The following is a 16,303-nucleotide window of genomic DNA, read 5'->3' on the forward strand; positions in this document are numbered from 1 at the left end:
GTCTAATCTTTTCCACTGGTACAATCATTGCTGACACCCCCAGACTCAACAGAAACTCACTGAGCCAGAGTATTGTGTTGTGGACAACTAGAGCACAGTGATGCTTTCTTCCACTAGTTTTCATTGCAAATGCACTAGCTCGATTGCTATCCCAGGTGAATAGACTTTTGAGAGATGCCCTGGGAACCGAACCACCATTTATCTCATAGTTCCTGTGGGAAAAAAGCTTCTAAGGACCAGACATTCAAATGAGAAGAGCATTTGGGCCACAGCCATGTGTAAGGTAGGATTTGTAATATAAGACCAAGCACACAAGATCGGTAGGAAACTTCCGTGGTTCTGAAGTGAGAGTGGCCAATGTAGCAAAAATCCTAGATTGGGGGTTGGGGGGCTGGTGGGGTGGTTTTTGCTTTTTGGTTTTTCTGTTTTGTTTTGTTTTGTTTTGTTTTGTTTTGTTTTGTTTTTTTGTACCTATTTACACCCTAGTGGAATTGTAGAGACCTTAGAGACTTAGAATTAAGGAGATAAATGAAGTTGATTTGATGTCACGATTCATTTCTCAGCCTCTTCTTTTAAATTCTCTTGTGTATTCCCTTTTTCATTAAAAAAAAAAAGCATTGAGACTTTATCCTCAACAAGTTTCTCAAATGACTGTCTTATTGAGGACTCAGAGCCAAGCACGATGCCCAAGCCACAGGAGACAGAGTTTGGACTGGGGTCACCAGTGCCGCCAAGTTGTGGTTGTTGGTCTCCTTTTAGGGTCAGGGTGGGTGCTGCTTCGGGAAGTGTCCATGAGTGGAAGGAAAATCACCTCCTCGAACATTCCTCTCCTGGCCTTTCCCTGCCACGGGTCCTCCAACCACCTTTCATGTGAGCAAATGGCTCTGTGTCTCTCACACCTGTTGTTTGGTCCCCTGGTCCTAGTCAGTTTACATTCCAGGAAGGTTCATTAGCTCTGGGACTCAGAAAAGCACAGCAAGTCCTGTCCAGCTGCAGGAACCAATCTGAAAATTCTGACAGCCAACAACAGACAGCAGTTCCTTTACTTGGGGCAGTTTCCCTAAACACATTCATTTGCCATCTCCAGAAAGCTTCAGCACTAAATGTGCTCATATTTCCACCTGAGGAGGAATTTAACTGAAAAGACGAGCAGAATGGCAATGAAGAGTAAAAATACTATAAGAAAGAAAATGCCCACAGCCGTAATCCCACAGGACAGTTCGACATCATACAGCTTAACTCCCCTTAAAGATGGAGGGTTTGCACACATGGTTTCCTCCACACCCTCAATTTTCTGCAGGTTTTCTTTGTACCATGTTATAAAATGTATGTTCGAACAAGTGCAGTCCAGGGGATTGTGGCTTAAGTTAATGGTGTTCTGCTGGGACAGGGTGTGGAGGAGAAGAGGTGGGATGGCGTGGATGCTGTTGACGGCCAGATTGAGGTAGATCCCCTGAAGATGGCTAAGAGCATCGATGCTATCGCCCGTCAGGCTGTTGTAGCTTAAGTCTACGTGACTCATTTTTCCAAGGCTCTGGAATGCTTGCTTGTCTATGGAAAGGAGGTCACAGGAGGATAAACTAAGAATCTCCAAGCTGTTCAAGGGCTGAAGTAGGTTGGTCTTTGAGATGCGCCTATCTTGAAAGTGATTCCCCTGTAAATTTAGATGGCGGAGATCCACCAGGCCTGCTAGAAGGTGCTGATTGCTGGTATCCAGGAGACAGTGAGAAAGATTCAGAACCTGTAGGAGACGAAGGTTTTGAAAAGGACTTTGTGGAGCCTTAATGCGCAAGTGGGTAAATGCCAAATCTAGATGTTCTAACTGAGGACATTCTTTGAATGCCTGACTCTGAAGACCAAGAGGCTCATTGTAGCTCAGGTTTAGGTATTGTAAGTGGGGCAGGTTTTTGAGTTGCAGATTGCAGCAGTCGGAAGCTTCTATATCATTGTGGCTTAAATCAAGTTTCTGAAGATTTTCTAGTTTTTCCAAACACCCAGCACCGAAGTCAAGTGTTTTCATGTTGCCTTTGATAGAGAGGTCTGTGAGGGATGGAAAACTGGCAGCATTGATCTGACACAATTGGTCAAAATTATTTACATTGAGAACTAATTTCTTGAGAGCATTCATACTCTCAATCCCGGAGGGCAATGCTTTCAGGTGAGTTGCCGTCAGATCCAATTCCTTAAGTTGAGTGAAGCAGCGAAATGTGGTAGATGAGATATTAGAGAAATGGTGCTTCTGTAGATTGATGCTTTCCACAGACATTTCACAAAGTCCCTCAAGCATGGCTGGAGTAAGGTCTTGGTCATCAGAGTCTTCGAATGTCCCCAGCCAGAGAGACTGAGTAGTGGAGTTCTGTAGACCTTTTAATATAACAGACAAGTTAAGAATCCCTCCAAATTTCAAACTTTGGAAGCTTTTTGAATGGAAAGCTCCAGGCTCAATGGCTTTAATGTCATTGCCATTGAAATTAAGGCTTAGGTTGGTGGCCTTCTCCAGAGCATTCATGTCTTCACTCGAGATATAGTATATAGCATTATTCTGAAAATCCAGGACTTTCAAATTCTGTGTTGGGAAGTTCTCTGGGAACTTAATGGAGGAAATATGGTTGCTTCCAAGATGCAAACTTTCCAACTGTTCCAGATTATACACTGGGATAAACTCGAGATTGGATATTCCTGTTTGGATTAAGGAAAGATGCTTCAGCGATTTGGGCCCATTAAATGCTGTTTCTGCCATGAATATCAGGGGATTTCCAGTCAATACAATTGTGTTCAACTGATGCTGGTATTGAAAAGTGTCTTCATGTACCCAGTTAATTTGGCACCTTAAAAATTATTTAAAAATAATTAATTAGAAAAAAGAAAAACTCTGTCACAGTGACTAGTATTAACAAAGCCATCTTTTGTGTAGAGTAAAAACAGTATATATCATTATTTGAGGTAAAATATTAAAAATTTTCTGCAGTACCAACAGATTACCTGTCGAATTAATGACTAGCCTCAGTTCCGCACACTCTGATTTAGAATTTTTTCCAGAAATCTTATCCCTTTGGATTGAACTCTCAGAGCTTTGTTTCTAGAATCTAGGGAACAGTTAGTCATTTGACTTTAGGGAAAATGGAGGTATTATTTACTGTTGTAAGTAATATACAATATGTAGTATATAATGTATACTATAGAACAAATGATATGTGATATATGTATCTGTGTCACCCTGGACAAGTCACAAATTTTCTCAAACTTTTGTTCCATCTATAAAGTAAAGAAGTGATGAGTGCTTTAGGCAATGGCTTTTAACCAAATGATACATATGAAAATGCTCCATAGAAATATGGAGCAGTACAGGTGTCATCCTGGTAATGCACCTGAAAATACTGGATTACGCATGTGTGAGCACATGTGTGCAAGCGCGCGTGCGCGCACACACACACACACACACACACAGCTACCCTGGAAGTCACTAAGGGAGTTCCTTAGAAACACACTAAAGGAGCTGTGAAAAATCAGCTGGAATCCCTAGGACCAAGTGAGCCCTGGTCACTTGTCATATTTGCCAATATCTGCCAGTCTTTGATGGCCTAAAGCCTGAGTTAAAATGAGCCACATGTACCATGGCAGGAGACAAAGCTTGGGGTCCAAGCAGGGTAGGAGATCCTATCAAAAACCTACAGACCACCAAGATCTTCAGAAGGGATCCTTTCAGTGGATCACCTTAAAAAAAGAAAGCTCATAGAGGGTGACCTTGAGGATATGTGTTTATCTTGGCCCATGGCTTTAGATGGAGCAACAAGGATAACAACGAGAAAAGTCTCCCCCTGGGATTCTCGAACCGTAAGTTTCCACTCACGAGGGCTGGGGTCTGAACTGACACTACCTCTGTGGACCTCCCAAAAGGAGCCCAGGTAGAAAATTGAGTCTAAAACGGCTCCAGAATGGTAGTGACTTCAGAGAGCAGCAGAAGTGAATAGAAATTTCTTTTTGAGTGATATACCTATTTAATTAATTTGTAATAAAAAATACTTGCAAACCTAAAGTAAAGATAGTAGTACAATGAACTTTCATATACCACACGGGTGCAGCAGTTCTCAAGATTTTGCCAGATATACTTCCTTGCTTCTTCTATTCCCTCCTCTCCCTCCTGAAGTGGTTTAAATCAAATCCTAGACATCCCGAACATATTTCACTATGCATCTCCAGAAATATTTACGCTTATTGTCTGTAGCCATAATGCCATGGTCTAATCCCAGGAAAGTATTTTAAACAAAGATTTACATCAAGTTCCAAAAGATAAATTAGCTCAAAATAAAACTTCACTGAATACATAAGGGCAATTCATTAGCCAAAATCAGTTTTAAAAAAATGTTCTATGGGAACACCTGAGTGGTTTAGTCAGTCAAATGTCCAGCTCTTGATTTTAGCTCAGATCATGATCTCACGGTTCATGGCATAGAGCCCTGGGGCGGGCTGCACTCTGGCAGCACGAGCCTGCTTGGGATTCTCTCTCTGTCTCTCTCTCACCCTTCCCTGCTTGCCTGTGTGCACATGTGCTCTCTGAAAATAAATAAACTTAAAAAAAATTATAAGTATATTCTGCATAATTAAGTGAAAGAAACAACAGATACCAGAATTATCAGATATATCTCATAATACATATATGATTTGGAAAGAATATGTGATATTCCTGATATATATTATCAGAATATATCATATATTTAGATCAAACGTGCATTTGATATGTTTAAAGGAAACAGTGTGAACCAATAATAGGAAGAAGGAAAAACTTATTAAAGCTGATCTGATATATCTGAAATGAAAAGTCATTGAAATTTATTGAAATAGGAAGTTAATGAAATTGAAAAGCCAATGGATGGTTTATACAAGAGATTAGCTGAAGAGGGTATTAATGGACTAAAAGGGGATACGAGAAAATTATATGGAATATAGTCCAAAACACCAAAGAGGTGGAAAACAAGAAAGATATATTGAGGTTACAAAGGATGGATGAGAAGATGCAATGTAAATCTAATCAGAGATCCAGAAGAAATAAAAGAGTGACCAGGAGCAAGCCAAGTTTCAAACAAATAATGGCTAGACTATTTTAGAATTGATGAAAGGCACTAATCACAGATTCAGGGAGCCCAAGCATCTACACAGTGCAGCCCTGTGATATTACAGAATACCAAAGACACAGAGAAACCATTGAAAACACCCAGAGAGAAAAGATCACCTACGTGTGCACAATGATTAGACAGACAGGTGACTATCTAACAGCAAGAAGGCACAAAGCGAATGGTAGCATCAAAGAGCTAACTAAGAACAAAAAACCGTCACTTGCAATCATGCCAGAAAAGACTGTCTTTCAAGAAAGAGAGTAAAATAAAGACATTTTTGGAAAAACAAAAACCGAGGGAGTTTAATCCTAAGAGACTTTCACCAAAGACATTTTGGGGGATGTACTTCAGGAAAAAAGAAAAATTATTCCAGAGAGGAAGTCTGAAAAGCAAGATGGAAGAATGAGCAAAAAACTCCAGAAAACATGTTGGTAGAGCTAAAGAAATGTGGCTGTTTAAAAGAATAAAAATTGTATCTGATTGGTGGCCAGATGAAAGGCAGGGGCTAGGGGACTAAGGAGAGGGATTTTAGGAAGTATGAGGTCATATTTTTTATCATCTTTCGAAAATAACAAGAGGAAACTTAGAGTCTTCTATCTAGAGAAGCTGTCATGGCCCCATGCACTCCTTCAAAATGTGGTCAAATCCATTTCATCTAAAAATGAGAAGTGGTAAAGCAGAGGGCAAGTAAATGTCCTGGGGGCATACTAGGTAGGTAGCAGAGTAATCTCTGTCCCTAACTGCAAGGGCAAGACTTTGTCTCAGTGAAGTGTTGCTAGGCAACACTTATTGTGGAATCTTGGCCATGGAGGTGGCCTGGGGTCATTTGGAGGACTCTGGACTGAGAGTCAGGAGAGCAGAGACCCAGTTGCCTTACTCTGTGACCTTAACCAAACTCACCAAATCTCCTTGAGCTTTCATTTCCTCTTCGAACATGAGTTGGACTGTAATATACAGCATGCCTACCTCCCAGGGGTGGTTATAAAGATGAATATAGTCTTACGGATGTGAATGTTCTACTACCCTGGACAGAAGCTGAAACTGAACCACCTAAGAAATAGAGCTGCTGCAAGGGATACATCCCTCATACACATGCAAAGCCCTTTCCCCTCTTACACACACACACACACACACACACACACACACACACACACAATCATGTTGCAATTCCCTTCTGGTTTCTTCTCTTATTTTCTTGTAATACTTCTGCCTTCTGGTTCACAAACACTGGTTCAGTATTTGGAATCCTGACTCTGCTTCTAAAATTAAATGATGGAACTATTTTCCCAACTTACAGGGGAAAAAGTTAGTGGCTTATGTGTTTCTTCTGCAAATTTTTCTTAAAATGTTATCACCCAATAATAAACTATGCTAACATGTAGTATAATACGGCATCTGACTGAACGAAAGATTTGTCTTTAGTATTCCTTAAAACTTCTTAACCAACACTGTTGATGCAGCATCGTTTGAAAACAATCCACTGTTCTGTTCAGTTATTGGGTTTCATTAATACAACATTTCACCTGCATAAAAATATTTCATGGGGAAGAGTAAACACACAGTATAGGTAGAATGCCCCTGTGCTCCCAAAAGAAGGTCCTGGAAACAATTTGAATGCAGGTTGTATTATTCCATAAGTAAAACATCAGCCACACAGAAGGAACTCAGATACATACCTGGTTAAGTCCAAAAACATAAGATCTATAAGTCTGGTGAAAGTCGTATTTTCAATTACAGGCAAGAAATTAAAGCCAAATTCTAAAAATTCTGTTGTGTTTGGTAGAGTGTCAGGAACTTCTGTGAGACCTAAATTTTCACAGTTATATGTTTTGTTGGCTTCTTTCTGACAAGAGAAACAACGGAAATTAATATCAGAGTTGGTAATTTGATTGATTAGCAAAATTACACATATTTTATCCTTTGCACAGCAATCCCACTTCTAGCAATCTTAGCAAATACACACCTGCAAATACCCAAAGTGACTTGTGCATAAGATTATTTATTTTAGTATATTTTTGTAATACCAAAAGGTAGGCAGTCACCAGATTATTCATCACTGTAGGACTAGTTGAACAAAATATGGTCCATTCACAAGATGGAATCTTCTGCAGTTGAAAATGGAATGAATAGGGTCTCCACATGTTAATATGGAGTGACATCCAGGCATATTGTAAGGTGTAAAAAGCAAGGTGCAGAATGAACTTATAGTATATACAGTATATGGTATGTCACATATAGCATACTGTATGTGTATTTCTTACATTTGCAAAGAGAAGCCATGGTGAAAGGCCCCACACTCATCACCTTGAAGGGGAAAAAAGGAACCAGATAGAGAAGCAGGGAAGGAAGACTTATCTTGATTATACTTACACAGTTCTGATTTGGGATGCATGGAAATGTTTTATTTCATTTTGAAAACAGATCAACTCTGCGTTAGCATCAACAGAACAAGACAATCAGACATTTCGCACTTTCTGATGGAGACAGATTCCTGCCCCCCCAGAAATTAAATTTGAATATAAGACTTTAGGCTTAATTTACAGCCTACAAATGAAACGAGAGATTTAAGTTAAAACAGCCTTCACGGTAGCTGTCAGCCAAATGCCCAAGGCGGAGCATCCTGTAGAATAACTAACTTTGTTTTGTTGACATGTGAATGGTGTTGGGGAAGTAGAGAGGAAGATGGATGGGGCAAGAGGAGACTGCTCTTGTTAAAAGAGACAGCAATAGAAGCTCTTTAAGAGATACAACCAACAACAGAGTAGCCCTCGTTTTGATTCTGATTCACATGAAGCACCAGGAAAAGACATTTTATAGACTATCAAGAAACTTTGAGGACACGATATTAGAGAATATTAAGGAATTAGGAATTTTTGAATGATAACAGCCATGTTCTCATTCTTTTGAAATGCATTTTGAAGTATTTCTGCATAAAATGACTTGATGTTTGGGATTTCTTTTAAAATATTCTGGGCATGAAGGAGGGGAGGAGGGGATACATGAAATCAGTAAGCAAAATATCAGTGATTGTCGAACGTCGATATATACATGGAGGCTCCTTGTAACTACTTCTGTATCTGTTTCAAAACGTTCTGTCCCCATCCTCAGTTGCAGACAATCCTGCTTAGCTGGGAACAGAAGACTGAGCATGTTCTCCTTTACTATGAAGCCTGATGTTTTAGAGATGTCACATTTTAATTGCTTTCTGCTTTACTCCATCTTCTGCGTAGTGGTGCATTTTTTGTGGGTACCATGAGCGTATGCATGCTCACCTACTGGATATCACGTTTTCTTCTATATTGTGATAATATTATCAGTGTTACTGATGAAAATGCCATATTTTTATTTCCTTGTAATTCATTCCTCATTTTATAGACCCAACGTCCTCCAGGCACTGCCACAAATCCACCTAATGTCCTTGAAATTCACACTTCGCCTTTAAAACTTAAGATGTAGCTGACTGGTGGGAAAAACACATGTTGCCAGACCCCCCTTGTGCCCATGCACATGGATGGCCCCAAGAGGAAATGAATGTAACTTCCCCAGTAGCTGCTAAGGTTTGGAGGAGCTTTGAGAAGACATTTCCCTTTTCTGACATGCACTGGCGTAACTGATGTCACATATACTTGGAGAAAGGGACCTTTCCTCAATTTGTCTTGAGCTATTCTGGTCCTACAGCAAAAGGCGCCACGCTGGCAATTCCCTCCTTCTCCTGAATATATAAGCACCCGTGACACCTAAATTAGTCCTCTTCTGTGCTTTACTAAGCGCTTTTACTGCATTAATGTGATTCGGAAAGTTGAGAATCCAGCAGGAGCTCTATGGAGCCAGTGGCCTGAGGGAGCTTCTAGCAAATGGAAAGGCAGATAAATGAAATAGCTCAGTTTTATCCTGGTGAAAAACAAAACTAGTGGATAACATTCCCACAGAGTTCTGAGAAACCCACCATGAGCCGGTGTCATACATTAATCTCTACTTAGGTATAAAGTACAATGAACTCTCTGCCCTTGATTCCTGGGAGAACGAGGCAAATGACAAGAATTGCAGCTTATAAGAGAATTTAAAAAGCAAGCACATTTTGGAGAATGTCCTGAGCTCCACCCACACGACCCTTCCCCTTTGGCTTTCATATTCACATTCTTGTACACTCACAGCTACTATTACAGATGGTGACATGAAGCGTCCCCTGCTCTGGAATCACTCAAGCAGCATTAAATTGTTTCCAGTTTCTCGAATTTTTTAAAAATTTTTAAAAATGTTTTTTATTTATTATTGAGAGACAGAGAGAGAGCATGAGCATGGGAGAGGCAGAGAGAGAGGGAGACACAGAATCTGAAGCAGGCTCCAGGCTCTGAGCTGTCAGCACAGAGCCCGACGCGGGGCTCAAACTCACAAACTGTGAGATCATGACCTGAGCCGAAGCCGGACGCTCAACCGACTGAGCCACCCAGGGGCCCCACCCCCTTAAAAAAATTTTTTTTTAATAGTCTCTCAAATTTTTTTTTTTTTAATTTTTTTAAATTTTTTTTTTCTTTTCAACGTTTTATTTATTTTTGGGACAGAGAGAGACAGAGCATGAACAGGGGAGGGGCAGAGAGAGAGGGAGACACAGAATCGGAAACAGGCTCCAGGCTCTGAGCCATCAGCCCAGAGCCTGACGCGGGGCTCGAACTCACGGACCGCGAGATCGTGACCTGGCTGAAGTCGGACGCTTAACCGACTGCGCCACCCAGGCGCCCCAGTCTCTCAAATTTTTTAAGGCAGGAAGTATACACACACACACACACACACACACGCACACACACTGTTGTTCTCATTCCTTTTTTGTTGAGAGTAAATTGTAGACATCATGACCCATTACCCCTAAGTCTCCTGAGAACAAGGACATCTCTTCTATAACCACAGTGCCAATGCCTAATTGAGAATATTGAACATTGATACAATGTTATTATACAGTGTACACATTTTGGCAATTGTCTTAATATTATCCTTTATAGTAATTTTGTTTTTTTCTAGTCCACGTTCACACATTGCATTTAGTTTTTGTGTGTCTTTAGTTTGAGGCAATTCCTTAGCCTTTTGTTGTCTCTCATGGCATTGATATATTTATCAATAACACACACACACACACACACACACACACAATGTCCCTCACTTGAAGCATCTTTCCTCATGATTTGGTTCAGGTTATACAGTTTTGGTAGAAATACTACATGAGTGAGGTTGTGTCTTTCTCACTGCCAGGATCCTCACAAAACTTTTTGAGAGGGAGTCGTGATGAGTAGAGCACAGGATTCTAGGACTGCAGCATGACCCTGCAATGGAGAAGGGACAGGATGCAGAGAAGGAATATAGGACTGGGCTGGCTGCCAGGGTCACATGTATAGTTGCTCCTCCAGGCAGATACCCACCCCTGCTTCTGCAGCCCCTGTGGGTCCTCTGTGCACCACGTGACTACTTCCCGTCAAAGCAGCCTTCATTCTCTAGCCCTCAGTGTGGGGTTATTGTCGAAAATCACCTTCTCCCTCTCCTACTTTTGCAGGTCCCTTCTTGATGTGAACCCGTGCAGCCAGGAGGGCTGTGTAAGGAGACACGGCATTCACAACAACCCCATGCCTACCCCCGGTCCTAAGTCATGGGCCATTTCCTCAGGACCTGCTGTGCACTGGGACCTGCACCAACCACTTTGTCTCCAGCTTCATATCAGAGCCGTCCCTTTTCCACAGAGCGGGACTCGTAAGTGTTAAATCTGTGTTTGCAATCCCTTTTCCTTCCAGGTAATTCATTTGCATTTTTTCAATCAGGATCTTATTTTGCTTCCTTCTGCTGTAACTCTAACTCTCTGCTATCCCATTGTATTTTCTCGTCTCAAAAGTGTTGAAATCATTTTCTAATTTTGAACCTTTTGAGTTTCACCAAGTGCTGATTCCCACCTTTCTAACGTCTCCTCTGCATTCGGCATACACCGCAGCCAGCGACCCCATGCACAGAGTCTGGCATGCAGAACACTGAGCCTCCCTCCAGAGTTAGCAGTGTGACTGCATCAAATCCCAGAGTAACAATTACTCTCTGAAAATAAAACAAAATATTCCCAAGAGGGCACAGTCCTAAAATTTCATTGTTAACCTGATTCCTACAGGCAAAGGGCATCCCAATTATATGCAGTTCATTTTCTATGTATCTTGAGTCAGACTGCTTGGGTTCAGATCCCAGCTTTCAACCACTAAACTGTATTCTCTGAGCCTTCTTTTTCGCCACCTATAGATGGGGGATAACCTTCTTTGTGGGCCAACTCGGAGGATTAATGAGACCATGTACGTTGAGCACTCATAAGAGGAGTTTGTGTTTTACTGGTTCATCACAATATCATGTCATTGTTTAGAGCTCTTCAGAAGCCTCTGTATCTGTGAATTTGTGAACTTGGAGTTCTTCCAAAAAAGAGCTCCACTAGGCATTTCCCACCCCTACCTAGGACTGAAGAAGGACTGTCTTCCTCCCATAGGTTTGAGCGGACAGGATAGCCACCATTGAGCCCATCTGAAATGAAGGGGCATGTCTACACTCCAGTGTAATTATTCAAGAGTGTATCTAAACTGTTACCAGAATTCAAATCACAGAACACTGTATTTCACTTACGCTTTGCACATCTGTCAGCCTCCAAAGACCTGGTCCTGGCTCTAATTTTGTTACTTATGGTTCACATGCATACAGAGAAAACAATAGAAGAATATAACACAAGAAACACACACATACAGAAGAAAACAACAGTAGAATATAACAGTGGAAGATTCCACATGGAGTGTTTATGGAGGCTCATTATATTTTTAGAGCTTGTCTACTTTAGAAATATTTTTCAAACAAAAAGTTTTACTAAAAATTCATCTTGACTCCCACTTCACATTGTATGCAGAAAACAATTCCAGTCAGCTATAGCTCTAAATGTGAAACCTAACAATAGAGATAAATACAAAGTCAACTTCCAGAAAAGAGAGGATAATACTGTCATGGCCTCAAGGTCGGCAAATTTTTTTAAACAGGACAGAAATGCGCTGAGAATAAAGGAACAATTATAAATCAAGCTGCATTAAAGTTAAGAACTTTCTGTGCCTCTCTCATGTACACATGCACACATAGATATGCAAATGGCTAACAAAGTTGAAAATATCCTCAGTCATCAGGAAAGTAAAAATTAAATCCCAATGAAATATCATTATTCACCCATCAGAATTGTTAACATTCTTAAACAAACAATAGCAAATATTAAGATGGGGAGTAATCAGAATTCACATACATTGCCAATGAGTATAAATGGGTACTAACCCTTTGGAAAACAGGTTGGCGATACCTACTGAAATTAAATATATGTATACCCTATGACCCAATACATCCCCGCCCTGGCAAACACCTAATAAAGATTTGCATATTTGTTCGCTAGAGACAGAGATATGAATGTCCAAAGCAGCAGTGTTTATAATAGCCAAGAAATGGACAACAGTGCAAATGGCCACTAACAGTAGGATAAATAAATAAATAGTGGTTCGCTAGTACAACCGAATACCATTCAGCAATGAAAATAAAAAAATGATTGCTGTATGCAGCATCTTTGGTAAATGTCCCATATTTACTGCTTTGCGAAAGAAGCCAGACACAAAAGACTATACAGCAGGCGGTCTCTGGTATATAAAATTCACAAAGAGGCAAAATCTTTCTTTGATGATAGAAGTTAAGAGTACCGGGTGCCCCTGGGGGCTACTGACTGGGAATATGCACGAGGGGGCTTCTGAGTTGCTGAGAAGGTGCTATTTCTTGATCTGTGCCCTGGGCACACGGATGTGCTCGCTTTGGTAAAGACTCATTAAACTGTACACTTAGGATTGGGGAACCTTCTGTATGTATGTTTTACTTCATTACAAGGTTTACTAAACTCAAAACAAAGCAAAAAAAAAAAAAACCCAAACAAACCAACCCACCTTTGTTTTCAAGATAGGGCCTGATAAGCTAATGGGGGCCACATGAGCACACAGACAGTATGTGGTTAATTCTGCTTCAACTGGAAGAGAGAACAAAAGAGGGAAAGGAAAGCCAGTATGAGGGCCAGGCAGGCTAGAGTAATGTGCACTTGAAAAGGGGCCAGACCCTTCAACCCAAAGCTTCCTCTTCCACCACGTCCATTTTTATTCCACTTTCTGCAGCCCAGAAGTTCCTTACCTTCAGGAACAAAATCTCATTCATCTTGGTAACCCCCAGAAACTTGCCAGTACACACATAGAGTGATGGCTGGTAAACAGCCTGAGAATCCTGCTGCTGAGAACTCAGACACGATAGAGGATATAAACGCCAAGTATAGATCCAATGTTAATTGCCTTGGTTCCAAGGCATTTAAAATCAGTCCTCTCAGAGGGAGGGCTGCAGTCTCACCTGACTTACCCAAAGGTGAAACCAGAGGTTTCAGTCTCACCTGACTTAACCAAAAAAGAAAGCTCTTACTGCCACATAGAGACAGGCCTGGAGATCCTAGGACCCTCAGCATCACTTTTGCCACCTGAGTGTCAGGGAGGCCTCAGAAACAGGCAACAAAAGGACTAGGGTGTGGTCCCTGTTTCTCTCCCCTCTACCCTGCCAAAGCAGGAGCCACTTGCAAAAAGCAACTGGCAACTCTGGAACCTAATGTCTTCAGTAGGAAGCTAGACTGGTCCAGCATTTCCATGGGCTTTCCAGAATCTCACAGGACTCCTGTGTGGGCTTCTGAAGGGCTGTGCAGGCTTTGTAGCAATGCAGGGATTTAAGAGTTGAACTGGTAAGCTTCAGAATGGGGTATTTAAAATAGCCTGGTTCCCAATAAGCTGGGAATTGTAATGTAAGTGTGATATTATCCTACCTGAGGATGTTGGCAGATGGTGGGTAGCATACCTGCATGGTCACTGAGGAGGTGGTGTTCCCACTCCTACCCTCTTATCATGTCACCTACACGTATGTGTGTAATTGACCTTCTGACCTGAGTGTTGAAGAGAGAGCCTTCTGGGGCTGATAAAACCTCTTATTTGACCCCTTCTGTTGCGGGCTGCTTTGTGTCATTCCCAAATTCATATGCTGAAGTCTTAACCCGAGTACTCAGAAGGTGACTTTATTTGGAAAAAAGAGTCTTTAAAGAGGTAATTAAGTTGAACTGAGATCATTAGGATGGGCCCTAATATAGTATGACTGGTGTCCTTATGAGAAGAATAAATTAGACACATACTAAGGGAAGATGATGCGAAGACACAGAAGATGGCCATCTACACAGGGAGAGCCAATGAACGAGGTCTCCGAGAAACTAACCTTGCTGACGCCTGATCTTAGACGTCTAGCCCCCAGAATTATGAGCAGTTTCTCAGTCAGAGGAAGGTTGCAGCATTTTAGAAGATGGCAAGAGACCCCCTCCAAGAACTTCCCACGAGTTGGTAAATATTGTTAAGGCCAAAACAGAAGATGCAGTTTGGCTCTGTTCTCCAATGTTACTCCTGTGGGTCAGTAAAACAGATGGAGGGCTGTCCAATTCGAGGAGAAAGCCAGACTCATTCAGAGTGATCTCTATATGCTCTAAAACCTGGCACAGGCCATCTTCGCTAATCTCCAGGAAACTAAAAAACTGTTGGTGGAGTAGTGGCCATATGCCGGGATATTGGACAAACAGCACCTCCATTCTGGAAGCACATTTGGAAGGCTGCTCTTTGTACCGAGACCCTGTTGGTATCTTATGTCTCAATTAGGATCGTTTCGAGGGAATTGTTTGTAGAGGAGGAAAACACTCACTTCTTCCAACGGATAATTTTTGAGATCATCCCCTGGCTGAGCTCTATGGCTCCTTCTTCATTCTGAAGAAGAACCTTTCTCCATACCTTGTCACCCTTCTAAAGACAGTGAATATAGGGAGGCCAAGGCTCAGATAGGACTGCGTGCTGAATCTCAAAATTTCCAGGCAGTTTAATCTGGATAAAGACAAACAGTTTGGACTCACCTCAGTGCACATCTGATCCGAGGAGGTGATGGCTTTACAGCTGGCAGAAAACATCACTGCCAACAGGAAGCAGCCGGCACAGGGAGCCATCACCCGAATGAGGCCACCCCAGCTTGGTGGGCTTATCTTGTGCCTGGAGCAGAGAAATGGAATCAAACTCTAATGGCCTCAGTTATTCGGCGGGCAGAGAAGTGCTCAGAAGGGTGATCTGGGAACAAGAAGTGCTGTTGATTGCTCAGCTGGTTCTGTGCTGCAAAAAAAAAAAAAAAAAAAAAGGAAGTCCCTTTTGCATATCACCAATCCTCCTTGCCAAAAATAGGTGAGAACCCAGCCTCAGAATGGCCCAGTGTGTTTCCTGGCAAATATGAATCAGTTGAGCACCCCTCTGGGGCCGGTCACCCGGACTCTCAGTGAGATGGTTTCTATGGACATTAGGCCAGCTTCAAGAGTTTGGCTAATTCCAACAGCTTCTGGTCTCTTCGGCGAGACAGACTATAGAAGCAGGAAGCTGTCCTCACAAAGGAGGCCACTTTGTTAGTTGTGCTAGGTGAGTGACCTGGACAGGTGCAGTGGCGTGCCTTGGGGGCAGATGGAAGGACCGGGTTCTGCAGTGGCACCTGCTGAGGTGGGTACTGGAACAGGAGGGAAAGGGCCATCCCCAGAAAGGGGCTGTACCCGCTCTTTGCACCTCCCCCGCTGCCTCAGGCACCCGGTTCGTATTGCCTCTGGTCTTGGTCCAGAAGGAGGACACATCCATCCTTAGACCCTGTGATTCAGGCCGGCTAAATCAGCTGGGGTGGAGTCTCCTCTTTTCCCCTTTGAACCCGACCCAGGGAAGCAGGGGACACTGCTGTATCCAGAGCATTTTGGCTGAGAGAGCAGAGTTAAGGATGTCAGCCTTGGCTCTCTTTCTTCTTGGAAATAGCTTGAAGCAGTATTGCACTTGCCCTCATCATGGTGCAAGATGTGGTAGTTATTAAAAAAGGTCAAATTTCAAACATTCCTCCCTGGGCTGAATTTAGCTACTTCAGACGTTGTTTCCCAACCTTCTGGCACAGAGGGCCTGCTTGGCATTGCTTTTCTTCCACTTCATTTCCAAGAGTCCTGTTCTTAGCATCAGAGTTCAGAACAACTGGAGATACTGCTACCACTACTGTATTACTTCTGCTAATAAAGTCATTGTAGGACCTAC

The 16,303-nt window shown here is 42.1% G+C and overlaps 1 protein-coding gene across 1 annotated transcript; it reads right to left on the bottom strand.

Moving 5' to 3' along the window:
- Nucleotides 1–431: 431 nt before the first annotated feature.
- CD180 (CD180 molecule) lies at nucleotides 432–15,362 on the bottom strand. Its single transcript, XM_043591664.1, has 3 exons — nucleotides 15,112–15,362; nucleotides 6,791–6,957; nucleotides 432–2,828 (listed from the first exon to the last, which is right to left on the bottom strand). Exons 1-3 carry the CDS (start codon nucleotides 15,199–15,201, stop codon nucleotides 1,100–1,102), a joined length of 1,986 nt encoding a protein of 661 aa, XP_043447599.1. The 5' UTR covers nucleotides 15,202–15,362; the 3' UTR covers nucleotides 432–1,099.
- Between the last annotated feature and the right edge of the window lie 941 nt (nucleotides 15,363–16,303).

This window comes from Prionailurus bengalensis, chromosome A1 (assembly GCF_016509475.1).
Source record: "Prionailurus bengalensis isolate Pbe53 chromosome A1, Fcat_Pben_1.1_paternal_pri, whole genome shotgun sequence".
NCBI lineage: Eukaryota > Metazoa > Chordata > Mammalia > Carnivora > Felidae > Prionailurus > Prionailurus bengalensis.